We start from the raw sequence: 27,801 nt of genomic DNA, 5'->3' as shown, positions 1-27,801 counted from the left end.
CTTTTCAGGTAGCAGAAATTGAGAGAAATTACATAAAATAAAGTATATATATTTTTGGAGCTCAGCCATATCAAAATAGAGTAGACCTTACTAACCCTAAATAGAGAAATTTATCTTTGACCTATTTCTCCAGAACAAGATTAAGTTTTGATTTGACACTTTGGTTTTTTCCTTGTTTTTTGTCCTGTCTAGTGTTATTCTACATCTTTCCTAAAACAATTATAACTAGCTCTGTAAGAAACTTTCATCTACATGTCATTATTATTTTATATTTACAGGGTACTTTCCCCCATAATATAACAGAAAGAGGATTTAAATGGGAAACTGAGACCAAGGTTTTAGTCCCTGACTCAGTAACTCGCTGGAAGACCATGAGTTTAAAATGTCTATGGTACATACAGTTTGAGATATCCAATTAGGATTTGGAGATGTGAGTCTGGGGGTTGGGTGAGAGGTTAGGACTGGATCAGTAGATCTGAGATGAATAGAGATAATTGAATCCATGGAAGCTAATGAGAATGACAAACAAAATAGTATAGAAGTAGAAGAGAAGAGGGCTCAGAACAGAGGTTTGGGGGACACCCCATGGTTAGTGGGCAGGACCTGGATAAAAATCAAGCAAACAAGACTGAGGAGTCATCAGACAGGTGGGGGAGAACCAAGATAGAGCAATGTCACTGAAACCTAGAGAAAATCAAGGGGAACCCAAGTGATTCACAGGGTCAAAAGCTATAGAGAGGTTGAGAAGAATGAGAACTGAGAAAAAGCCATTAGCTTGATTAAAAATCATTGGTAACTGGAGACAGGAATTTCAGTTGAATGATGAGGTATAAAATCAGACTAAAAATTTATGCAGCTATATTATCTAAGCAAACTTTACCACACCTTTATAAAGTAGGCAAAAATTATCCCCATTCTACAGAAGAAGAAACTTAGGCACAAATAAGTTTATATAATGTTAAGCATGGCTAAATATTTTTCCATTATCTTGGGGGCATAGTCCCAAAACTAGCTGCCACTAGTTTTGGCCTGTAACATCTAAATCTAAGCATGTAGCTGAATACACAAATATAACAAAAAAAAAAATCATTCTTTTTCTTTACTGGCAAAATCATTCAAGAGTCTTTCAAATGTTGAGCTGAGAAGGTTGCATTTTATGCTAGAGGCAATAGGGAACCACTGAAGCTTCTTAAGTAGGGCACTGTGACCTGGACCTGTGCCTTGGGAAGATTATTTTGGCAGCTGTGTAGAGAATGAATTGGAGAAAGGAAAGACTGGAAATAGAGAAACTAATTAGGAGGCCATTGCAACAGTCCCAGTAAAAGGTGATAAGGACTTAAAGTAGGGTAGCAGCTATAAATGGAAGAAAGGAGACACGCAAGTGATGTTGTACAGGCAAAACTGACAAGATTTGATAGATGATTAGTGAAGGACATGAGACAGATGGAAGAGTCAAGGATGACTTCGATTTGAAAACCTGAGTTATTGGAAGTATGGTAGTACCCTCTACAGAAACAAGGAAGTTTGGAGAAGTGGGTTTAGTAGAAAAGAAAATGAATAGTATTTTGTGCACATTAGTTTGGAGAAGTTGATAAAATCCACTAGGAGGCAGTTGGCGATGAAGGACTGGAGCTCAGAAGAGAGATTAGAGATGTATAGCGTATACAGACTTGAGAATCATCTGCACAAAGACGATAATTAAACCCATGGGAACAGATGAGATCACCGGAAAAGACGGGGTAAAGAGAGAAAAGATGGCCCAGGACAGAGCCCAAGGGATGCTCATACATAACAGGCGGAGAATGATCTAGCAAAGGAGACTGCAAAGGAGTGGTCAGAGGACAGGCAGGAGGAAAACAGGAAGAGGAAATGACATAGGCCACCAAGGAGGGCAGCAGATATGATGGGCTTTACAGTTTGTAAAGTATTATTACACATATTTAACCTTTACAACCATCCTATAAGGTAGATACTACAGGTATTACTCTCCCCATTTTATAGATGAGTTTAGCTGACTTGCTCACAGTCACACAGCTAAGTAACTTTCTGAACTGGGATTTGAACCCAAGTGCAGTGGTCTTTCATTACACTATTCTGATTTCAATTTATCAAATACTCAAAAGCATTTGACTCTTACACCTATAGTAAGCAAATGTGGCTGCCCAGAGAAATTCTAGGACATCCCAAGGAATTCTCATATAATTTGAGAATTGTTAACAAGAGCTACAGTATCCTAACACATTGCCCATAAGGAACAGACCAAAGTTAAACAGAGCTGGTACTGTAGTACCAGAGTAAGACTGAAATTACCATATGAGATGCAGTGTGGCAGAGTAAATGCAGGGCCAGAAAAACCATGTGACCATGATCAAGTCAGTACTTCTCAAAGCTAAAAGCAGCTTTCTAAGAGTCTAAGTTACAGACAAATTGCCAGTCTGTTTTGGAGTCCTCCATACTGTTGAAATCACAGGCCCACATTGCACAAGAGTATAACAAAGATATGCTTGCTTGTTTACTTTTCTCGAAAACTCTTTTAATTCAATCAGCCAGAAACATAATCACAGTCATAGGATCATAGACCATAGCTGGAAAGACCTCAGAGACCAGTTAGTCTAGCACTCCTCCCATCCATCATTGTACAGATGAAAACTGAGGTCCAAGGAAGTGAAATCAATCACTCCATAAGTTCACAGGATCTAGCTGGAAGAGACCTCAAAAGTTACAATGACCACTTAAAATTAAGAAGGAGGAGATCATTCGCTCATAATATATTGAATAATTACTCTGTATAAATTATGAACTGTTTGTTAAGCCAGTAGGACACTGATAAGCCTGAAAATGATTAAGGTCTTGTAGTAGCTCTTTCCAAGAAAATACTATAGAGAGCTGAATGAAGATCATCAGTAATTAAAAAAAAAAAAAGGTAGCAGTGAATTAACCTGAATAGCATGTTATTGTGATGCACTTACTAAAAGAGGAGAAAAAAATAAGGCCTATGTAGCCCAAGCCCTGTAGAAAGCTAAAAGTATGGTCTCTACCTGATGATAAATTCCAGATGAAGCTGAAGGTCTGCAGCAGCGCTCCATTATGTTTTAAGACTGAGACAAAGCTGCATGATGGCTTTTTAAACAGACTTATCAGTGTGACTTGTGAGCCACAAAGCACAGCAAAAGCACTAACAAGGAGATCTTGAAAAACAGCTAGTCCATCATCACTGAAGTGATCTGCCCTGCTTTTCACATGGGCATTGGGATACCTAAACAGCTACTATGTAAGCTGAGGGAGGGACACTATAGGCAACACATACATGAAAAAATGCTTTAAATATCCTCCGATGTGACATAAGTTATGGACAGCTAAGAAACAACAGTATTAGACTCATTAAGCCTACAGCACTTCACAGTGGAGCAATCTCATTTTAAGTGAAGCCATCAAGACACCTATGAGGCATCTGCCATAGTGAATAGGCTGCAATCTTCACTTTGACATGGCAAGGAAAGGTCAGTTTGAGACTCTTCAGGTCTATCTGTATGTGTGGATCACAACTCCAACAATGACATCATCTTGATATGAAGGTAAATCATGCATTATGCACAGTGCAATCAATTATTTATATTCCTGATGCCAGGGCCTCAGTGCCAGCAGGCTTGTTACAAACCTCCTAATTTATATCTTGAGAGTAATAACTGCCCTCTTAGCTCAGACTAATTACTCAGTGAAAACTGTTTCTGACAGTAGAAAAAAGGGATGATCCAGGGGAGGGGCAGTTTCCCTCCATAAGCTCAAATATCCACAGAATCAGAGCTGGAAGAACTTCAGTAGTCATGTAGTGCGATACATGACCATACAGGAATTCCCTTTGCAACAATTCCAGTCATATGAAGATCTGTAGATATTCTAAAGGGGAAATCCACTACCACTCCATTTCTCTGGCTTCAGCTGCCTTACCTGTAAAACGAAGGGGTGAGACTAAGTGACCTCTAAAGTCCTTTCCTCCTTTCCAGTTCAAAATCTATGATCCTGTGATCTCTCAAGGCAGCCCAATTCATATCTGCATATTTCTGATTGTTAAGAAAGAGCTTCTTTGCACGAAGACTAAATGCTTGATTCCTTGCGAAATGGCAAGCTGCGCAATTGCTTCTGCATGACTACAACCTTTTCAGCAACCACAGCTACTGAAGGCCCAGGAAAGAAAGTTCTTACCACCAAAATCCTCAACACTTGTCAAATGGTTCAACGTCAGAAAGAGATGATTTTATCAGCGGAAATGGCATTAAAGAAGACGCAATACCATCTGCATTATTCTTGTATCCTAAGGATCGTGGAGCCTTTTCGCTTGACGAGCAGCTGAAAAGGCATCGGTCTCCCCATTACAGCCAGTCATCGGGGCAGGTAGGTGGTGTAGTGGATAGCCTGACTTGGAATCCAGAAGACACGAGTTCAAATTCAACCTCAGACAATAGCTGTGTGAACCTGGGCAAGTCACTTAACCGGCTTGCTTTAGTTTCCCTACCTCCAAAGATTGGTGTAAGGATCAAATGAGATATTTGTAAAGCGCTTAGCCTACTGCCTCTGGCACAAAGTGAGTGCTATATAAATATTAGCTACTATTATTCTTAAGTCTCATTACAATGTGAGTTCCTTCAGGTCAGGGAGCCTTATTTTCTATTTGTATCCCTAGTTCACGGCTCAGAGCTTTGCACACAGTATTTATTTTATCATTGCTTTTTCATTCATTCACTGATAAGAATAGCTTACTTTAATAAGTCGTCACAAATTTGCAAATCCGTTAATTTATCCAAACCCTTCTGGAAGCAATTTAAATTTTGGGGGGTATAATTTTTGGACTCCCAATGCCCTTAGAAAAGGTCAGCCTCGGAAGGGGGTTCTTTCAACGAGTGGGGCTCTAGACAGCCAAAGGGCGGCGTTAAGAGCAGGGGCTGTCTTCTACTTCTCTGGTGTCCTTGGACAGCCTTAGATTCTTAGAGCCTCTCCTGGCACACAGTAGGTGTTTAATCAAATGTTTACCGACGGAATGATGGAGCTGGAGGGGAGTGGCTGGAAGTAAAGGAAGAGGTGGAAAGGACTTGGAAACAAATTCTGTCCACTTTATAAAACTGCTCTGCGAGAAGCTTGAACCCCAACTGTCCTATTCTCGTTCTAGGTTGGGGGGAGGGGTGAGTTCTCCTTCTTCCGAGTTTACACCTGGGGCCACGCGGCTCCCCCCGCCCCGCTCCCCATCTCCCTCCCTCCTTCCCCCTGAGCCCCACGCTGCCTCCTCCATCTCTAGCCTCGACCTCTCTATTTCCCGGGTCTCCTCCAACCATCGAGTCTCCCCACCGCGGGAACGCTATCCCCCCTCTCTCACCTGCTGAGGCAGCCGAACCTTTGACTTTCTTCCTGCTCGGACACCCCGGGACACTGCCCCTAGTGACCCGGCCGTACGTCAACAAACCGGCCCGCCGAGAAGGCAAGGCCGCGTCCCCATGGCAACACCGCCAAGCACCGGTTCGAACACCGCGCCGACTCCCGCGCGCGCCGGCCAGCCCCGGGAACCCGCCAATGGGAACCCTCGGAGGGGGCGGAGGGAGGGAATGGGCCGAGTCGCCCCGCCCTCCTTGCTCTTAGAGCAATGAGAAGCTGCTAGGAAACAGTGGGTGGGGAAGGGACAATTCTCGGCGAATCGCGAGGCAATAACCTCTCTCTCTTTCCTCCATTGGGTGAGAAAATCTCGCGATAGGTCTGAGCCAGGTACGTGATGGAACAGTAGCGAAGTCTATTGGGCCGTCTAGCTCTAAGCGGAGCTTATTGATTGGTAGAGGAAGTGCCAGTTTCGCATTAAGTTCCTCCCCAGGCCCGCAGTCCCGGAGGTAGGTCGTTGTTGGAGGTGGGGGGCTTTTTACAGCGTTGCTACCGGGATCAGGGTCCGGCCGTCTTTGTGAAATAGTAGCTTTGTTACCTGATCTGAGGAGATCTAACGGGAAAGTGAGGCGTTGAGGAGTCATCCAGCCTGAAGGGGTCGAGGATGGGGAAAATACTCTCTATTTACGTTCTATTTTGTAATCTACTGACATGTCCTAGTTGTTTCTGTTTATTAGAGTATAAGCTCCCGGAGGGCAGGAACTATTCCCCCTTTTTTTGGTTTTTCTCTGCCCAGGGCCTCCCACTGCCTTGCCCCACTTTAATCGTGGCTAATTGAAATGAATGAGTACATGGACTGGGATTCCTGCCCCCTGATGCCGGGGTGTGAAGGGCCTTCTTTACAGAAAGTTGCCCCTTGCTCCAGCCTGATGCTTTTACCCCAACTCCGCCCCTACCTAGACCATGTGAGGGGATTGGGCTCTTGTCCTCCCAGGAATGCCCTCTCCAATGCACTTGGTGCTAGAGGCTGGTGATACTAGGGTAGGTAGTTCACTTTCCCTTCTTTGAAGTATTTTATAGTTTGATGAGGGGCTGGGATAAAGGGGGAACGAAAGCACCTTAATAACTAATACCGGAGAATCAGAGAAACGCAATGGAGACAGATCCAGACAAAGGACTGTGAATTTTGAGCAGGAGAAGCCTTTCAGCTGATGGTAGGCTTTGGAGAGATTTAGGGAAGACTTAAAGAAGGAGGTGCCTAGTTGAACCTGGAAGAAAGTGAGGAATTTCAGGAACTACTGGTGAAAGGAAATGGTTTGTGCAAATGTGTGGGTCGTTGAAGGAGAAAAGTCCAATTAGGGAGGAGTATGAAATTTGAGAAGGGGAGACGTATGAGACAGATTGGAGCTAAATTGTGGAAAGCCTCAAAGGCTAGGAACAGGAGTTTATACTTTGGAAGGCGATAAGGAGCTGCTAAAGGTTTTTGAGTAGAGGAATAATGTAATCATAGTGGTGCCACACACAACACTGAAGCATCTAATGGAGAGGCTATACAATGGAGGGAGAAAGATCAGGTAAGAAATGGTTATCATCCAGATGAGCAGAGATGAGTCTACAAGGATTAGATTGAGAGAGGAGATTGGAGAGATGAGGCTGGACGCCAGAGATGTTGCTAAATTAGAAACAACGGAATTTGACAACTGATTGAATGTGTTGGGAGTCGTGGTTAGGAGCCTGGGAAACTGGGATAGTGATGGCACTGTTACTGGAGAATTGAGGGTCCAGGTTTACAAGGAAAGATAGTGAGTTTTAATAGGTTGAGTTTGAAGTCCTGTAAAGGCAGCAGGCTACTGGAAATATAGGCATGGAACTCTGGGAAAATGTTGGAGTTGGAGATAAAAAATTTGGGAGTCATTTTAATGATCTTTGAAGCTGTGAAAGTAGATTAGACCATCAAAGTGGAGAGTTTAGAAAAAGAAGGGGAAGGCATCCACACTTAAGGCCTGTTGAACGTTATTATGTTCAACATTATATATTGAACACATTATCGACCTGTTGAAGTCTTGCCTGTCCTTAAGGCTCAGCTCAAAGGCTACCGCCACCGGAAAGTAACTTTTGTTGACTACTGAGAAAGGAGTTTGATGTTTAAAAAAAAAAAAGGCTTTAATAAAACTTTTTTTTTTCAAAATCCCTGCCCTCATGGAGCTTACAGCACAGTAAGAGGATATGAGATACATATGTACATACATATGTGTATGTATATATAGTGATGTGTTTGTGTTTCACTACACCTTGATGGATATTATGATTTCATCTGTACAGATTAAAACATCTCTTTATAACATATTTTATCCATCTAGTCTTTATAAAGGATCCATTGGAGGTTTTCCTCCCATTCTTTTACTATCTTTTTGTTTTTGTTTTTGTTTTTTTGGAGGGGGGAAGGCAGGGCAGTTGGGGTTAAGTGACTTGCCCAAGGTCACACAGCTAGTAAGTATGTCAAGTGTCTGAGGTCGAATTTGAACTCAGGTCCTCCTGACTCCAGGGCCAGTGCTCTAGTCACTGTGACACCTAGCTGCCCCTCTTTTACTATCTTGAGGGTAACATTGTCTCACTGTCCATAATACGTGAGTGCATTAGAGAAGCACAAAGAAAGTGCTTTGTGAGGTCTGAAGAAAGATTATTGTTTCCTGGGGAGATTAGCATAGAAGATCTGAAGTATTTGAGTTTGATTTTAAGAGGAATTCAGTAGACAGCAAGGAGATGATTCCAGGAATGGGGAAAAGTGAGAACTAGTTCTACAAGCACAGATTATAACAAGAAGTACGGTTTGACTGGAATATAGAAAATATCAAGGGGAATAGTAAGAGATAAAGCTGGAAAGTTAAGGAAGTACCACAGTATTAAGAGCCTTGAATGCCAGGCAACAGTTTGAAACTTACTAAGCAACAGGAAACTTCTGAAGATTTTTGAGTAGAGCAGTAACACGACCAGATTCTGTACATGGGACCAAGATTATAAATATGAAAGACGGAGTGAATAGTGGTGCCATATTTAAGGCAAAGAGAATAATATTAAGTTTGAAGGCTTAGTGGAACATCCAAGTAAAGATCTTCTAAACTGGCGATAGAGATGCAGGTCCAGAGGTCAGGGGAGAAAAAAAGTTAAGGCTAGAGCTAAACATTTGGGAGTCGCCTGAGTAGAGGTAACAGTCAAAGCGTTGGGATTTTATGAGGTTTCTGAAGGAAAGAGCAGAGAGATAAACAGAAGAACCTCCTGGGAACACTCAAAGAAAAGGATGATATGCTAGTGAGGAGGACGAAGGATTGTTAGAGGTAGGAAAAGAAGCAAAACAGTATGCTATCAAGGAGAAGCCAGAGCTCAAAGGTGGAGAAAATATGTAGAAGCAGGGGTTGATCAGATAATCTAGAGAGGCCCAGGAGGTTGAGAACTGAAAAAAAAAAATGGATTTCTTGATGAGGAGGTCACTGATATTTGAGAAAATAATCTTGGTAGAGTGGTAGAGATGGAAGCCAAATTGTGAAGGGTTGAAAAGAAAATGAATGGTGAGAAAGTGGAGGGAATAGCCTGGTGTATTAAAAGAGCACTGTAAACGAGGGGTTCTTAACCTGTTTTGTGTTCACCCTTAGCCATCTGGTGAAGCCTCTGGATCCTTTCTCAGAATGATGTCTTGAAATGCATAAAATAAAATACATGGGATTATAAAGGATTATTATTATTATTTCAGTTATTGAAAATATTAGTTAATAACAGCTGTCATATTATAAAGAGTGTTAAGGCTTGCAAAGCACTTTACAAACATGATTTCTTTTTATCCTGTCAATAGCGCTCTGATGTAGATACTTTTATTAAACCCACTGTACAAAGAAGAAAACTGAGGCAGAAGTTGCCTGACCCGGGGTCACCCAGGTAATAAATGAGGCTAAATTTGAACTCAGGTCTTCCTGACTCTTGGCCTAGCATTCTATCCACTGTGCTACCTAGCTGTTCTCTGTATTAAAATTTGATAACCATTTTGAAATACAGTTTTCAAAATATCAAAAATATATATACATATACATTCATATGTACACATGTATACATATATATGTGTATGTATGCATGTATATATATATACATATACATATATATATATATATATATATATATATATATATATATATACATATATATATGCTCTCATTTGAAGACCTTTGTGACATTCAAGAAATCTAAGTTCTGATACAGTTCTAATACTGTAGCCACATGACCTAGACAAATGACTTTTCTTACTGGACCAGTTTGTTCATAAAGTGACAGAGTTTTAATAGATAATCTGTAATGTCCTTTCCATCTCTAACAGTCTTCCATCTCTAACAATCTAATTCTAAATGTTTGTATTAGAGGAAGCAGAAGAGATATCACAAGAGTAATTAAATTAATTTTTATATTAGGAAACATTTAGCCCAGTATATCTATGGAGAGTGAAAGGAAGGGGACAAAAAACAAAACAAAAAAGCAGATATGGAGAAAAAAGAAAGCTCTGAAAAGAAGATCCAAGCACGGGAGACAAGGAAGGGTTTTGCTCTCCCTTTGAGAGTTGTTTACACACTGAACAGTTCCATCAACTTTGTGTTTGCTGCCTGTCAAATGATCCCTTCCAGTTGCAGATTTTTCCTTAGGCAAAGGAAACTTGAAGCTTTGTTAGTAGGTAGGAGAGTATAAGGAAGAAAGAAGCCTGGAGCAGGAATTAGAAGGCTCAGGTTCTAGTCCCAGCTCTATCGCTAACTCGTGTACACCTTGGGCAAACCATTTAATCTTAGTTTGGAAGCCTCAGTTTCCTCATCTGTAAAATAAGTGGGATTAGACCAGAGGACTTCTTAGCCTGTCTTTAAGCTCTGCTCTTCAATGGTGCTGTACTTTTGGTTTCCAGAATGGCACAGTAGGTGGCACTCTTGTTACATAACTAGTGAGCTTTGCTGAAAATGTTTCTTGTCCAGCCTCAATGCTGCAGTAGATTATATTTGCATAAGCCCATCTATAGGTGATGTTTATTTTATCAACCAGATAACAAAAATGGTTTGCATGCTTGGTTTCTCTGAGAAGATGGTTAGAAAGCATTTCTCCTCCCTAATTTTGTTTCTGTGCTGAAGTGATTTACATATATCCATTCTCAAATAGCTTTCCCAGACTTGGGTCAGTAGGAATAGGAGGCAAGTAATTGGGTTACAAGTGTTAATGCGATTTTTTTCATTGGTATAAGAAGCTTTCCAGCTAGAGTTTACTCTGCCAATGAAGAATGGCACCTTGTCTGCAACCTGTAACCATAGAGATTTGTCTAGGGCTCACTATGAATTAATTTTCCAGGAGAGGGGTAGCTACTTAGCCTCACCTGGCAACCCTTTTGGGATGCAGAAGGTAGAGGAAAGAAGTTATCCATCTATCAACTTTGACAAGAGCACTGTGGTGTAAACTGTGGGAGAATTGGACCTTCTCGGAGGGAGCTAGGCCAATTCCCATATTAGGTCGTTAAAACAGTTTGTATCCAAGGACAGAAGGCACATGTATAGCAACGAGCCAAGCTGTCTGCATTGTTTGGTGGCCTCAGAGTATACCATGAGGAAGATTTTGACAAGAATGAACTTGGGGCTCCCGTGGGGAGGGAGTACTGTAAAATTCTAACTTGAGATGTCAGAATTGGAACTTCCTCCACTGGGGCAAGCTGCTGCTGCTGTTTTGTCCCTTTCTCCCAGAAAAGGGCAAGAAATATGGGTTTCCCACATCATAATTTTGCCACCAGTTCTCCAGTCGAGGCCCATTTTTCCTAAATGATAAAAATCAGTCTGGGCATTACTGCATTACTGCAGTACCTAAGTACTTGTAAGGCTTTAATATAGCTTTTAAAACTTTACTTCCTTGTTGTATCTTTGCAAGTGGTCCCACGTGACCCAGCCTCCGAGGACTTTGTGCTGGCTTCCCTGCCAGATGATTCAGTCACTGTCTAGCTTTTATCGTCCTGGCAAGTGGAATAACCGTTGAAATGAGGGGAGGTGCAGCCTTGGGTTCAGCTTCTCAGCCTCTAGCTTAGAATATTGCTGTTGCTTTTAAGGAATGGGCTTATTTGAAACCCATTTCTGATTGAATGTTGCATTTCTGCGCATTGAAGGGTCAGATTAATTTGGGACAAAAAAAGCACAAATTGGAATGAAACTCATGAAAGTACCCCTCTCTTTCTCAGGTCTTAAGCTCTGGTCTATCCCTTCCACTATCACCCCCATATCAGTTCTCTGAAACCTCTAGTCTAGAAACTTTAAATTTTATGGAGGAAAAAATGTATTCTGGGGCACAGAGCCACATTTTAAAAATTCTGATCTTACTGGAGTTCACTCCTACTCAATCCCTGCCTGGGCATTTTTGCATATTTGATTTGGGGCCTCTAAACTCAGGAGGTATGAGCCTATATTGAGATAAAGTGTGAAAACAGGCTGTACTCAGGGTCTCTATAGCAGATTCAACTCTAGGGTCCTCAGCAAAACACATTCTCAAATAAAAATAGCTTTGACTTTTATGCAAATGTAACTGCAGAAATTCACTGGGTTTCTCCCTGAAGGCCTCAGAATATACTCTGCATTTACATAAATTTAGGTAGAATACAGATCTCTAATGAATTAATTAATACTGCCTTCCTTTGAAAAACTGCAACTGTTTAGTTGAAAAAAATGAGTAATTAAAAACATTTTTTTTGAGCAAATTAAAACCAAGAGATCATCTTCCAACCATCAAATGGTCAAAGATGGGAAAATTCAAGGTTGGAGGGACTGTCAGAAAACAGGCCAACGGTTCATATCTGGAGGAGCTGTGAATTGTCCAACTCTTCTGGAAAATAATTTGAAATTATTCAAGAAAACTTATTTAATTGTTCATAGCCTTCGATCCAGAGATCCCACTCTTTGGGTATATGCCCCAGGGAAGTTAATAATGTTAAGAAAAGACCCATATGTGCAAAAGTATTCATAGGAGCATTATTTGCTATAATGGAAAGCAGGGAACAAAATATGTTCCCTACAATCAGGAAATGGCTGAACCAATTATGGTATATAAATAAAATGGAATTGATTGTGCTGTAAGAAATTCTAAATAGCAGTAATTCAGAGAAGCACTGAAGAACTTGTGTGAAGTCATAAAGTAAGGAACACAGGCACACAATGACTGCCGTAGTGTAACTAAAGCTCAAATCCAATGTACAATACTGATACCTAGCAATGAAAGCATGCATTTTTTTGTTAGCAATAACTAAACTAGATAAACTGAAAAATTGGAAGGTGACATGCCTACCAGTTGCAATTATTCTGTCATTATCTATGACTCAACTGTTTTCCTGAACGTACAGGGGGTGGACAGGAAAGAATTTTCTTTGGGTATTTGTTAGGAAGTATCTAGTGTGTTAAAATAAAGTTTCAGTTTTGATTTTCTGTAATGTGTTCAGATTTGTGATTTCATCAGCCCAAACAGATGGTTATAGTGGGGCACAGGTCAACATTGGAGTCAGAAAGACCTGAGTTCAAGTTCTCCCTGGATCACATACCCTCCATAGATGTCTCTTAACCTCTCAGTGCCCCAGGCAGCCTATAAGAGTATGAATTACATATTGCCAGTCTCCATTGTCAGAAGCCATTTCCACACCAGGAACTCCCCAATTAAAAAAATTAAAATCACAAATAAATCAATAAATTAAAAACATTTTTTGTTACAAAGGGAAATTGAGGTATCGATTTTCAATATCCATGTTCTTTTCATAATTTTCAGTCTATCAGAAACCTTTGTCTACACTCTCAAAATTTAAAGGTACCTCTTTCCTCAAAGTTCATTTTTGTCATTTTTGCCAATTTAGTGGATATAAAGCAGTATCTTAAGTTTTACCTATTTTACATTTTCTGTGATTTTAAGAGATTTTTAGGAGCCTTTATGTAGTTACTAATAATTCGCATTTCCCCAAAGCCTTTTAAAAATGTTTATTTTTTGCAAGTATTCAATATCTCACTTTCCTACTGCCCTCACTGAACAATGAAAGAATGAAAGGAAGAGAAAGAAAGAAAGAAAGAAAAAGAAATCCTCACAACAAATCCAGCAAAACAAGTTCCCACATTGGCCATGCACAAAAATATCTCATTCTACATTTTAAGCCCATTACTTCTCTGATAGGAGATGGGTGGCATGTTTCATCTTCAGGCTTCTGGACTTGTGGTCTGTCATTGCATTCCTCAAAGTTCTGACGTCTTTCAAAGTAGTTTTTCTTCATAATTTTGTCATTGTATAATTGTTCTCCTAGTTCTGCTCACATCGGTTCATAACAGTCTTCTCAGTTTCCCCCCAAACCGCTCATTTCATAATTTCTTATGGAATAATAATGTTCCATTATGTACATTCTTGTACCATAATTTATTTAGCCATCCTCAATAGGCGGACACCCCCTTAGTTTCCAGTTTGAGGTGACTTCAAAAAGAATTGCTGTAAAATTTTTGATACATGGAGGTCCTTTTCCTTGTTCCTTGAGCCCTTTGGATTGTAGGCCTAGTGGAAGTATTGCTGTGTCAAATGGCATATGCCCAATTCAGTAACTTTTGAGGCATAGTTACAAATTGCTTTCTGGAATGGGTAGACCACCAACTGGGCTTTCGTGTACCTGTTTTCACACAGCCTCCAACATTTCTTATTTCTTATTGCCATCTTTGCCAATCTGAGTGTGAGTGGGACCCCAGAGTTCCTTTAATTTGCTTTCTTTAATTATTAGTGACTTAGAGCATTTTTTCATATGGTCATTGATTGCTTAGACTTCTCCCTCTGATCAGTTGTTTATTGGGGTATGACTTTTAGTCTTATAAATTTGAGTTCATTCCTTAAATATCTTGGGTTTTTTTTTCCTGCTCCCCTAGTTTCCTCATGTCGTCAGATGACAGGAGAGTTGTGAGATGTTGGTCTGTATCTAATTTCTGTCAAACTGCTTTCTATTGTTTTCAGCAGTTTTTACCAAATAGTGAGTCCTCAAGGCCTTTTCTTATAGAACATGAACTTCCTGAATTTCCAGACCTGGAAATAAGGATTGTTTGTGCTGCAGAGTATCAAAGCATTCTTGAAAATTCAGGAAGGTCACATTCAGTTCGTAGCCCAAAATCAACAACAAAAGCCTTAGTTTCCTGGAGTAGACAGCATGCTTTACTGAAAAGAACATTGGATTGGAAATAAGGAGAAACCTAAATTCTCTAAGTTTTTATATTTAAGACCCTCTGTAATCCAATTTCCACCAACCTTTCCAGCCTTATTTAATAACAGGCCCCTTCATGAACTCTATGTTAGTATTCCCTGGCCTATCTCCTGCAAAGCCTGACTGAGCCTTTGTTTATGAGAAATTTAGAGGACGTTGATAGTACTTCCATTCCTTCAGCATTGTAGACACAACGGAGTTTAGCACTTATTTATAATGAATAATTAGTTAAAATAGCTACCAAATAGCATTTCTCACTCTCCCCCTAAGACTCCTTCCTTGCTTTCTTGAACCCCTCTTCCTCAAAATTTCTGGGGTGCAGAGGGGTGGAAGTCTCTCCCCAAGAGTTAATTTTAAAGCGTATTTCCTGATGCTTGTTCTAGCAGCAATTATTTTTAGTCAAGGTTCTAGTACTTTGTGCCTCTTCTCCCATCTCCCCTGCCCCTGGTGAGCTGTCCAGCTGATCTGCATTGCCTGGGTCATTGTGAGCTCAAAATCTTCCCATGTCTCCAAATTGCTACCAATAGACGTTTCCACTCTGCAGCTTCTAACTCAAAAAATGCATCCTTCCTCTCCCCGTAGCAATCTTCTCATGGCCTACTTTGGATGACTAACTAAAGTTCCTTTTAGCATTCTGAGAAAACTTGTCTCCCTTTTAAGTATTTCACTATTTCTCTTTATACCTCCTTTCACATGTTAATTTTTTTTTTCTGATTGTCTGTTCAAGTGTTTGGGGAGTACCATTTATATGAACGACTTAATTTGGGGACGGTGGTACGAGGCCTGGATTGGGAATCAGATTACCCAGTGTTAGCCCTACCTAATTTTGGGAAAATTTACTCCAAACTGTTCTTTTAGACTAATTGTCTTCAAAGGACACATCTAGCCTTATGAACCTTTAGGTCCATGAGCAGAAAAGACCTGGGGTGATGTTAGATTTGATGATGTGATATGTCAGAATGACTGTAGTTGTTCATTCCCAATGCCCAGTTGAATCAAACTAACTTTGAACCTAAGTAACTGTGTCATGGTTTTAAGTAATTGTACAGGACTGCTTGTAGTTTGCTGAGTAAACACGATACATAACAGTATGTACATCAGAAGAAACATCCTGAACCTTTTATCCTGTTCCAATAGATATTTCTTTGCTACAGTTAATTGTCTGTACCCTGTATCACATATATCCTGTTTATGTAGATGTCTCGTCAGCTCCAGTTAATTGTCTTTACCATACAGCATTTATATCTTTTTAAAGCAGATGTTTCTTAACTGAGTTTGTTTTTCTGTACTCTCCTGTGTCCCTGTACCTCATTAGTGTAGACAATCTGAATAGAGAGAGCATTTCCTTTGATTTTGGTGCTTTTCTATATGAAAGAAGCCTTAAAGTAAAATCTGGTTGAGATTGTTCACAGATCCTCCGAGTGCATCTTCCCAGCAAATGAAAAACTGGTTTTCCTTAGCAACTATTTTCTTGGGATTTTTGTTTTTGATTTCCATAACACCTTTCCCCCCATTTACCATTATGGTGCACAGTGGAACTTCTTGGTGCCAATCTTTATCTACTATTTATTATCTGGGTGATTTCAGACAAGATTTCCTTATGTGTAAAATGAGGTAATTGACCTCCCAAGTCCTTTCTTTATGATCCTAGAATCTGTGAAAGGTATGACACCTTGGGCTAATGGGAGGACTTCATAGAAGGTTTTCTTTGAAAGTATCCTCAGTCATAGTTTACAGCAGGGGTGGGGAACCTGAGGAGGCCACAAGGGGCCCTCTAGGTCCTCAAGGGCAGCACTTTGACTGAATCCAAACTTCACAGAACAAAGTTTGGATTCAGTCAAAGGGCCACCCTTGAGGACCTAGAGGGCCCCATGTGGCTTCTACAGGTTCCCTATCCCTGGTCTATAGCTTCTATTCTCTCTAATTTAGATCTTGTTGGGCTGCATCCGTTTCCCATGCCAGAGAAATCAGAGACCTGTTTACTGCTGTCCATAGTGATCTAAATTCTTTCTAATTAGAGGTTTGCTTTCACTGTCCTTTTACTGACCCTCCTGCATTCATCACCCATATTTTAAATATTTAGCCTGTTCCAACCTGAGCTCTTCAGCCCTGAAATCTAAGAAATGAGGAACTTATGTTGAGGCTAGGATTCCCAGGAAGCAAGGTCCATTCTTTTGAAATCAGAGGTAGGATCACATTTGCACTGGAAGGGACAGTAGAAGTCATGTAAGTATAACATCCTGATTTTATAGATGAAGAGCTGAGGCCCAGAGGGGAAGGGAGTGTCCCAAGTTCCCACACTGGTTGAAGGCAAGGCGCAGAAGCAGGACTAACAAAGACTGATTTCCGTGGAGTTTTATCCTTTCCTCCCAACCACAGATGAGGTACTCAGTGTAAGTATTATTTCTGTTTTAGAAATGAAGAAAAGCAAGGCTCAGAGGCCTGCCCACAGTCATGCAGCTAGTAAATGGACGAGCCCTGCTTCAAATTCCAGTTTCCTAATTCTACCTCTTTCCACTGTACCACTAGAACCTAGCCTCCTGAGTCCTAATTTAGGCTCATTTCACTTTTTCTGTGTAGCTGCCCCTATAAACAAAAAGGAATAATGTTGTATGTCTGCTTTTCATCAGGGTTTGAGGTTGCTGGCTGGGAGAAGCTGTAACTTTAGATAGGCACACCATACTCTATTAAATGTTTTGCCAGTTCACAGTCCCTACTCTGCCCCCTCAAAGGGCTATTCAGCTAAGATTCTCAAGTCACTTGATGAATGAGTATGGGCTATTACATGTTATGATAAGAAAAGCTGAGATGAGGAACACTTAGGAATTAATTGTGGGGAACGACCAAGAGCAGAATTTTGCTAGTGTATAGTCTGTCATCATTTGGCTTTATCCTCACATATTTGCCCTGTCCTCAAATTACTTTGTATCTCCCTTTTTTATATTTTGTATTTACTTAAAGGTGGATATGCTGTCACCTTAGTAGAATGTGAGCTTTTTTGATTATTTTGATTTTTGTTTTTGTGCCTCTAGTGGTGAGTGCAATGCCTGACTTGTATAGTAGGCATTTAATAAATATTTATTGAATTGAATCCTATGTGGCATATTAGGTAATTTTTACAAGTTAAATTTTTTTATATTTTTTTGCCAATTACATGTAATAACAATCTTTAACATTCATTTTTATTTTGAGTTCCAAACTCTCTCCCTCCTTCTCCTCCCCACTCCTTGAGAAAGCAAGCAATTTGATATAGATTATACACGTGCAGTCTGTATATTAGGTGTTAACCAAGTGATGTTGGCAATGAATACAAATAGTACCCCCCAAAAGTTTTGCTCCTCTTTCTGTGCCTTCCCCATACACTTCTTTTTCATTAAATTTCTAGGTGGACCATGTCTCTAAGAGCATGTGGCTTTATCATTTTCCGAAGACCTCACGTTCCCAAAGTGGACAACAAAGCTATTGAGTTTCTCCTGCTGCAGACGTCATATGGAACAAATCACTGGACTCCCCCTAAAGGTGCAGTGTGGGGCGGGTTAATGAGAATTAACTACAGTTATCTCTTCCATATCTTGACTTTCCCCATTGCAGTTTCAGTATTTTGTGGGTTGGCATAAGAAATTAAATGGGAACTGGGGGGCAGTTTTGTGGAAGCCACAGACAACACGTGAAGGCCAGCAGACGACACAGAAGAAGTTTAGAAACTCAGAAATGCATAAGATATATGTATAGTATTGTGTAACATCAGCAGGTTTTATCTTTTAATACCATAATAATTCAGACTTCTTCTCTGGTATGAAGGGGGGGGCCAGAAAGTTTTATGTAGATTTTTCAGATAGCGCTCCAACCCCACAATGCAGAAGGGATAACTGTAGTTCCTTGGGAAACTTGAAACACAAGAATCTTCTCTAAGCCTCTGATATGAGGCAGAGGGTGAAGATGGAGGTGAGGTAGGTTTGCCTTCTATATTTTTCAGATGGGCAGACTGAAATCAGAAGATACCAAGGGAATTTTCTAGAGTTTCATGGCCAGCCAGTGGCAGAGATGAAAATAGAATCCAACCAACCATTATATCCTTGGGGACAGGGACTGTGTCTAGCACTCAGCAGACTGCTTTGTGTGGTTCTTGATTAGCATGGCATGGGGAGGGAGAGGGTTAGGATTAGAAGAGCTTTGTTCTTGTCCTAGAGTTGGCATTTTCTAGCTATGTGAACTTAGGCAAAAATGTTTTATTTCTCTGAGCCTCATTTTCCTCATCTGATTAATGAAAGGATTGGACTAGATCATCTCCAAGGTCCTTTCCAGCAATAACATTCTAGGGTTCTGTAAAAATTTTGATAATGTTCTCTTAACTTTGCCACTTGAACTTCTTAGACAACTGTGCAAAAACACAGACATTGTGGCTTTTATCCAGGGAGCTTCTCAGCTAATTTATGTTAAGAGCAGAGTACAGAGATAAAGTATGATGGACTTGAGTGTAATTAGGCTCACTGTCATATTTATTTAGAGCCTCTTGTTGGAAGCACTGATTGTAATGAGGGAATGTCAGGGGAGACTATTTGGGAACTTCCTACTCTCATATGAATATAAGTTATTGAACATTAGGGAAAAAGTGCACAATTGGAAAACCACTGAAGGACCTGGAGAATAGATAATGGAACATACCACCATCCTTCACAGCAGACAGGCAGGGATGCTAGGACAGAATATCGTATGCCTTGTCAGAGGTGGTGAATACTTTTGCTTAATTGTTTTTTTTGTCACTAGCAGGGTTCCATCTGAGGGAGGGATTGAAGTAAATGTGCTATGAAGACAAAAGCATGCATAAAATCTTTTTTAATTTTGATCAGAAACACTTGAACATTAATCTGACCAAATCACACTAGATCTAGGACTGAATATTAACTGGAGAGTTGGCTCTGCTACAGTTGGGTTTAATGATTCAGAGAGATGAAAATTGGGTGGCCTGTCCATAATAATATAACTGGCATTTAGATAGTCTTTTGCATTGTACAGAGTGTCTTACATATATTATCTCATTTTACCTTCAGGAGAGCCCTCTGAAGCTCCTCCTTTACGGAGATGCCTGGTATATATAGTCAGGCCCCTACTTAAAGAGATGAAGTGACTTAACTGTTACCAGAAAGGAAGTAATAGAGCAGAGACTAGAACCCAGCTCTTCTGACTCTGATTTGGTGATCTTTCCAGTGGAATACGTAGCAGGGGTCAACCTAGCTCCCAGGAAAGAGTGGCCATTGCCCTTGAAAACTTCATAGGAGAAAAGAGTGGTCAGGAGGCATTTAAAAGAAGAATGGGCCTATTCTAGGACCACAGATTTAGAGGCAAAAGAGACCTTGGAGTCTTGTAGCCCAAATTCCTCATTTTGCAGATGAGGAAACAGACCAAGTGAAGGTGAAATTAGTTACCCCAAGTTGCCTCGGTAGTATCAGAATCTGGATTTGAACACAGGTCCTGTGAAGTCAAATCCTATGCTCTTTTCATGATACTGTGCCACCCTATAGATGGATAGAGAAATCAAAAGGGGAAACAGGGTATTTTAAAAGTAGTCCAGGTATAAAGTAAGAAGGCTTGGCCCAGGACTAGAGTGAGGAAAAATGCTGCAAGAGTGGGCCCCCCCACTTCCCTCTCTCCCTCAGCTGAAGCGCCTCCTTCTTTGCCATGCCTTTCCTGAGTCCTCCAGTTGTGAGTACATTCTCATGGCTGTGCACTTAGGTTGAATATGTTCACTCTGATCTCCTATGTTTACTCATCTGTGAATATGTTGTATCTCCTCTTCTTCCCCTTCCATCACCCTAGATAGAATATCCCTGCTGTAAAGTCAGGGACAGTTTCATTTTATATCCCTGGCAGCCAGTACAGTGGCCTCTTAATAAATGCTTGTTGATTGATTGATCCCAGCTCTGTCACTTACTGATTGTGTAGCTTTCGGTTTCTTCCTCTGCAAAATGAGGGGTTTGCCAGAGAAGTCAGAGACAGAAACAGAGGACCAGTGCAACCACCATATTCATAGCATCACTGTTATGGAAGCAAAAAACTGGAAACAAAGTTAGTGCCCATCACTTGAGAAATGACTAAAAATATTTCTGTATGACTATAATGGAATGGTATTTTACAGCAAGAGGATGAATGTGAAGAATTCAGAGAAATGTGGGAAGGTTTGTATGAACTGATACAGAGCAAGTTAAGCAGCAGCAGGAGAGCAGTATATACAGTGACCACCACAGTGTGAATGAAAAAACAAAAAAAAGCAAGTGAGCTCTGTGTGATGGAAAAGCCAGCGAAAGTCATGGAGTACATACAGATAATGAAACATATCTCTCCCCTTGTGAAAGAGATGTGGAGTACTGTTTGGGCATGAGCACAGCACACATTTGTCAGATGAGGTTCCTCTGTTCGGGGGGGTTTGCTTGTTTTTCTTGTCACAAGGGAAGATTCATGGAGGGTAGAGGGGGAAGGTGAAAAAATGCCTCATATATATATAAACGGCATTAATCATACATTTTAAAAAATAAAATAAGATGAGGGTGTTGAAGTCCCTTCTGGCTTTAAATCCTTGATTTGGACAGCAAGGTTTAAAGGAAAGAGCCCTGAACTAGGAATAAGCAAACCTGGGTTCTAGGCCTGCTTCTGGCACTAATTCAGTAACCTTGGTCAATTCCCTTCGACTCCCTGGACCTTTGTCTCCTCTTGTTTAAAATGGAGGTGTTGGACTATGTGATCTTCGAGGGCCTTTCCTGCTTAGAAGAGTCAATGATTCTGTGAAAGGTGAGACGTGATGCAGGTGTCTGGGGCCTAAAGACCAGGATGGAAAGGCATGGAGGGCCTGGCTACACAGCAGAAAGATCGATGCAGGAAGACTAGAGGCAATGAAGAATGGGCTAGCGCTTGCAAATCAAGCAAAAACAAAATCAAAAAACTAGTTTGAAGAAGAAAGAGGGATAAGATCAGTGAACAAATAAATATCATTTAAGTAGCAACCTCTAGAATACTTTGGAGGGGAATGAGCTACGGAAACAGAGATGGAAGGAAGTTTCCGAAGTCAGAGTATCACAAAAACCAACTTACTGAGTCCATAAATATACACAAGAATGGTCATAACTGCCTTGGGACCTCTTAAGTAACACTGTACTATAGTAACATTTCTACAGTTGTCCCAAAGTGCTCTACAGTCAAACTACTGAAAAGTTTAGTACCTAACCCATTCGGAACATGTTAACTAGTAATCATGGCAGCCAGGAGGCCAGGGTCCCTAGCACTGGATTATCTAAAAGGGGGCTGCTGAAGAAAGGAAGTGACTCATGGGTTAACCAACCTGGTATAGGGGAAGAACTCTGGATCTGCAGCCGGAAGACCTAGGCTTGAGCACCAAGCCCTGGTGCCTATTAGCTGTGTGATGGAGCAAGTCAATTGAGTGCAGGTTTCTTTTATCTACAAGATGAGGGAGATAATTATTACATTATGCATCTGACAGGGCTATTGGAAGGATCCAGAGATGATGCATGCAAAGTGCTTTTATAACCATAAAACGCAATGTGAATGTGAGCCATTATCACGGGGCCCCACTGGGAAGGCTTGGACCTGGATGACTTGGTTTGAAGGATGGGTCCAGGACCTGAACCTGTGACTTTATCGAGAAGACGAGGAAATGCCCCTTACCAATGCAGGCCTGCACTTTTTCTGCAACACTAATCATCGAGAGTTATCTGTGGCAGTAGTGGCAAACTCCCATAGCAATGAGGGCCACTAATCCATACGTAAGGATCCCTGCATAGTGATTTAGTTTAGTTTTTTTTTTTCATTTAAATCTGACTTCATTTGCATAAAAGGTGTTTTATAATTATGTAGTTCTTGGGTTTGTCTTGACAGGTATACTCCCAGGTATTTTATACTGTCTACAGTTATTTTTTAAAAATTCTTTTTGAACTGAAATACATAAAGACAAAAAGAACATCTCCATGTACACAGCACAACATAAAAAGAGAATTCACTATAAAACCATGAATTTACATTTCACGCTGTTTACTTTTTTTAAGTGACTTAGTTTTAAAATGTAATGTTACTTTGTTGTATTTTAAAATTTTTATTTAATATTTCCTAATTACATTTTAGGGCAGCTAGGTAGCACAGTGGCTAGAGTGCCAATCCTGGAGTTAGAAAGACCTGAGTTCAAATCCGACCTCAGACACTCCTAGCTGAGGGACCCTGGGTCACTTAACCCTGCTTGCCTCAGTTTCCATATCTGTAAAATGAGGTGGAGAAGGTGGCAAACAACTCCAGTATCTTTGCCAAGAAAACCCCAGATGGGATCACACAACTGTAGCAACTGAACAGCAACACTGACGTTTCAGTCTCGTTCAGGTTGCACTAGGGAGGACTGAGAGCCTGTGTGTTTGACACCTCTGTCCCAGAGCTCTGAGAGGTTAAGTGCCTTGCTAAGATCAAACAGCTAGGATGTGTCAGAGACGGAACCTGAACCCAGGTCTTCCTACTTCTGAGAACATGGTTCTTCAAAGAGAATTTGCTAGACCTGGCAGATCCAGGGGTACTCCTTAGATGATGAGTTCTCAGGTGAACTTCTCCACAAGGTGGTCAGAAGAGGGTCTAGAGAGCTGGGAAGCTAGATGTGCCCTATCATATCGTCACCATCAGAGGGCTGTAGAGTCAGCCATAGCTTGTCTCCATGCACATTCTCCAAAAGCCCTGAGAAGCTTCCCTGGGCTCTTGAACTTCCCAAGACTGATGACTGTATATGAGTGAGGTGGGTGGTGTGGTATACAAATGGCAGTTGTAGACATCATTATTTCACTCTTCCAAAGACCCCTCACCGCAGCCATTTTTTAAAACCATCCTTTCTCCCAGTTGAGACATGAGTGGGTAGGGTTTGGCGGGGGAACAGGGTGAGGAAACTAGGTATGAAGGGGCCCTTCATGTCCAAAAGTCCACTGTCATTGGCAGCCTCCCTTGCTTCTCTGCTTACTAGTGGTTTTTCTTAGGCCCTGCTGAGGTTGGCTACAGTCTATGCTCCCACAAGAATTTTCCCTGTGAAAACCAAATCTAGATTTTCCCAGGAGGAAAAGTAAGTTAGAAAATGCTTTTGGTACCTGTTTGGGAGCTGTCGTCATTGTGGGCAAAGCCCAGCGTTTGGGGCTTAGCCCTTGGCCTCAGGACTACTGGCATCTGTTGCCGGTACCAACAGCACTTCCCCATAGACCAAAGGTAAATTACTTAACTCTTCAGGGCCTTAGTTGCCTCTCTGCCAAGAGGAGGCTGAAGATTGTTTGAAAAACACATCTTGCTCTCCAGAGGAAAAGTGATCTTGTTTGTTGGGGACTTGAAGCAGTTAGGACAAGCAGCATTGTGCCTGAGAAACGTTTTGGTTCAATTTGATTCAACACACGTTTCTTGGATGGCTAATATATTCTGAGATCATCTGCTAAGCTGTGTGGAGGAGATACAGAGATGGGGAAATCACAGTTCCCCACCCTCAAAGAGTTTACAGAGTAGGACACAATTGTAATACAAGGCAGGATGTGATCAGTGCCATGAGAGAGGTACAAAGTCTTCAGTGGTTCAGAAGAGGTAACAATCATGTAGTTGTCCTACAGGACTATGGGAAATGTCTCTCTGAGCTACAGAACTAGAATGAAAAGTGCTCTATTCCAAACCACACTTCCATGAGAGCATAGCCTGTAGCTACCCACTTAGCCTACGGATATTCTTCTCAGAGATAGAAAGTTGTAGATAGAGGCTGTAGGAAACAGTTGGCAGGGGTGGCATGGAGGAGAGATGTGCCCATTGCTGGCTGAGCTTGCCTGACCTTCATCTTTGACTCCACATGGGAGTTAGTCTTAGGTTTGTTTTAGCCAGATAATACCCCATCCCTATTCAGATGCAATATGGTCTGGTGGGGAAAGGGCTGAACCAGCAGTCATAAGATGCCCCCTCGCCCATCAAAGGACAGATTGGTGGTGGAAAGAATGATGGCAGACCATGGTTTGAACCCTAGTTTTGCTCCTATTAGCAGTGGGGACTTGGGCAAATCACTTAAATCTGTAAAATGAAGATAATAAAATCTATGCTGCTGACCTCAGGGTATTATTGTGAAAAATCCAAAAATTTAACCCTAAAAGGGCTTTTTAAAACTACCTGCTTTAACTCGTATTTTACATATAAGGAAACTCAGACCCATAGAAATTAAGTAATTTGCCTGTTTGAGTCAAGAAATGATTTAGAAGCAGGACGGGCACCTATCTTCAGGTCCGGTGCCCTTTCAATTAAATTTAAATCAAGTATAGGAACATTTCTATGTGTAGTGGAAAGAGGATGGAAACCGGATTTTGAACACTTGGACTATTCCTCACAGGGTTGTTTTGGGGAAAGCATTTTATAAAGTCCTAACGGGTTAAGTGAATGTGCGCTATTAGTCTCATAAACTGCAAAGATGGCAATAGCATCCCTCATTAAACCAACTGAATTAGCAAATGCCTCACTTGGAATCCATTTGAGACTTTCTTTTTAACTTCTTCCTTCTCTTCTGTCACCAGGTCATGTGGACCCAGGAGAGAGTGACTTAGAGACAGCTTTTAGGGAGACCCAGGAGGAAGCTGGCCTGGATGCCAGCCAGCTGAATGTCATTGAGGGATTCAAGAGTGAGCTGAACTATGTAGTCAACAGCAAGCCCAAAACAGTTATCTACTGGCTGGCCGAGGTGAAGGACTACAACGTGGAAATTCGGCTGTGTGGGGAGCACCAGGCTTACCGCTGGCTGAATCTAGAGGAGGCCTGTAAGCTGGCTCAGTTTAAGGATATGGCGACATCCCTCAGAGAAGGGCACCAGTTTCTCTGCTCCAACACACCTTGATCCCAGGAAAGGGAAGGTCTTTTGAGATACCCAAGATTCAGCCTACTGAGGTTCTCAGATGTCTCTTTTGAGATCAATCCCCACCCTTGTTAGATTATCCAGTCCTGCAGTACAGGGAAGCTAAAGCAACCAATGAAATCAGGCTTAAGTCTTTTAGGTCAGGGCAAACATCTGGATGTTAAAATGAAAAAGTGGTATAGAAATATATAAAGCCAAATCTCTGTACTCTTGTACCTGAGGAATAAACTGTTAGAAACTCAACCATCATTCATTTTTTAATAATTTAAAAGTATTTTTTTCAATGTTTAGGGTTTATTAGCCTATGGTAGTGAGTACAGAGTTAGGAAAGTTAAAGGAGGATGTTCTTGGTTTTGGCCACAGTAGTCATTAGAAAGCACCAGGCTGTGAGGTCTTATTCTCTGCCATCAGGTCCTGCACCCATCCCTGGGGTCAGGGGATCAAAACTTACATAGACCCAGAAGACCTACAACCCGGAGGTCTGGGCCTCAGTCTGTACAATTCAAGTCATGCATCCTAGTATGTCCTCTGATTCTCTGATGCTGTAGTCAATTTGATTTCTTGGAGCCCAAGTGAAAGGCAGCCTCTCTGTCCCTGAGAATGTTTTATCTTCCACCTCCAAGGAAAGGACCAAGAAATGTGCCAGATATTCACATGCATGAGCCATTGGCTTCCGGGTTTTAATGGAGAATTTATTGCATGTGGGGATGGAATGAGGTGCAGTGAGTGGAGACAACTATACCTGGGTTAGCAGGTTTAAGGCCCATTGGCCACAGGGCAAAAAGGAAGACCAGGTGTCATTCAGGGCAGACATTTAGGGGCTTTAGATCAGCCTGCGGTCCCTGTTGTAATTTTGGCCACTAATTATCATTCTGTTAACCCAGCTCTGAAGACTGATGTAAGCAAGTAGAGTCATGAATGTGGTGCATTTTCACAAGATACAGTTGACAAAGGAACCCACCAAGTGGTATCCAAGCTAATGATACTGGTCATGGCCTAAATGGCCACGTTCTGAGCCACTGGAAACATGCATTAAGTTACAAATTCCTTTGTGTCTGAGTGAATAAACAAGTGCCCTTTAGGTAGGTCTGACCTTAATCATAGAAAAAAAGAATCACAAAAGTGAGATCTGGATAGAAGGTTAGAGATCACCCAGCTTAATCCCTTCATTTTATAAATAAAGGAAATGGAAGCCAGAAATACATCCTTCTCCTCCCCGGATAGCTTCCCCATTGCCTTTCACAGAACCTGAAATTCTGTGCTTTGGCATTCTTTTGAGTCTTCAAGATTTTTTGGCCATCCAGACTCTCCTCTCAGTATAACAGATACCCTTGGGGAAAAGAACAACTTCAGCATTTATCATTTATTAATACTTGATTTGGGGATATTTGACATTTGGGGAGTTGGGGGGAGGTGGAGGAGGCAGGGAGGAGTGAACTCATGCCAGTGCAGTGCCCTAGATGAGAGAAGGAAGAGAGCGCCAAGACAAATTCCGCCTTTGTCCCAATTTTGGCTCAGTCAGGCCCAGCTCACTGTTTGCTTAGCAAATGTCCCTTTAAAGACCCCAGAAGACTAGGAAGTTCATTATTAACTAGTTGCTCTGTGAATAGGGGGGTGAGAATGTTTTCCTCCTAAACTTTGACTGCTTAGACTTCATCTCTCACCCAAGACCCTGAGCTGCTGATTGACCCACTGTATCACCTCCCAGCCATCTTCATCTCATGCCACTGTACAGACACCTTTCCCTTCCTCCCTCCCCCAGTTTTCCAGCTTCAACTCTGAGAGTAGTCATCAACACTACCATTTTCAGAAAGTTTATTTCAGTCATTTGCCCTATAACTTTATTCCTGTGGTTTCCCTGACCGAAACGTGACCACCATTCCCCATGTGTGTTTTCTTTCCTTATTACGATATAAACTCCTTGAGGGTAGGGATTTTTTTTTGTATTTGTATGTTGTGTGGTTTGCCCTTCGATCTCAAAGAGGACCATGACATCAGGAAGATGATGCCGTGACTTGCAAGTGAATTGGATTTAAGTGAAGGAGGGCTGTGCAAAGTCACCAGCCTCACTTTCTCCTCTGGAGCCATCTGGGTCCAGTGGCCAGATAGAGATCAGGACAACTGGATTTGTATCCCTGAAGGTTAATGTAGGGCCTGACACATAGGAAATACTTAATACTTGTTTCTTCGTTCATTCAGAGAAGGATAAGCTTGGCTCCCTCCTTCCTTCCTTTCTTCCTTCCTTCTTTCATTCTTTCCTTCCTTCCTTCCTTCTAGT

At 41.3% G+C, this 27,801-nt stretch overlaps 1 protein-coding gene across 3 annotated transcripts; it reads left to right on the top strand.

Annotated features, from left to right (window-relative positions):
* Window positions 1–5,733: 5,733 nt before the first annotated feature.
* Window positions 5,734–25,766, top strand: NUDT2 (nudix hydrolase 2). Of its 3 annotated transcripts, none has more exons than XM_036737487.1 (4): window positions 5,734–5,870; window positions 16,876–17,016; window positions 18,009–18,142; window positions 25,189–25,766. In XM_036737487.1, exons 2-4 carry the CDS (start codon window positions 17,003–17,005, stop codon window positions 25,503–25,505), a joined length of 465 nt encoding a protein of 154 aa, XP_036593382.1. In that variant the 5' UTR covers window positions 5,734–5,870; window positions 16,876–17,002; the 3' UTR covers window positions 25,506–25,766. The 3 variants fall into 3 exon arrangements, with proteins under 3 accessions (XP_036593382.1, XP_036593381.1, XP_036593383.1); XM_036737486.1 differs by lacking the exon at window positions 5,734–5,870 and adding an exon at window positions 9,207–9,291; XM_036737488.1 differs by lacking the exons at window positions 5,734–5,870; window positions 16,876–17,016 and adding an exon at window positions 9,218–9,291.
* The last annotated feature ends 2,035 nt before the right edge of the window (window positions 25,767–27,801 follow it).

Source organism: Trichosurus vulpecula, chromosome 9 (genome assembly GCF_011100635.1).
Source record: "Trichosurus vulpecula isolate mTriVul1 chromosome 9, mTriVul1.pri, whole genome shotgun sequence".
Taxonomy (NCBI): domain Eukaryota; kingdom Metazoa; phylum Chordata; class Mammalia; order Diprotodontia; family Phalangeridae; genus Trichosurus; species Trichosurus vulpecula.
Note: the sequence above shows the minus strand (reverse complement) of the source record. Positions and strands in the feature narration are given on the sequence as shown.

Bases quoted from the DNA above. Each gene is read 5' to 3' on its own strand.
- NUDT2 (XM_036737487.1), top strand. The intron at 18,143-25,188 runs GTGCAGTGTGGG...TTCTGTCACCAG, and splicing joins TCACTGGACTCCCCCTAAAG to GTCATGTGGACCCAGGAGAG.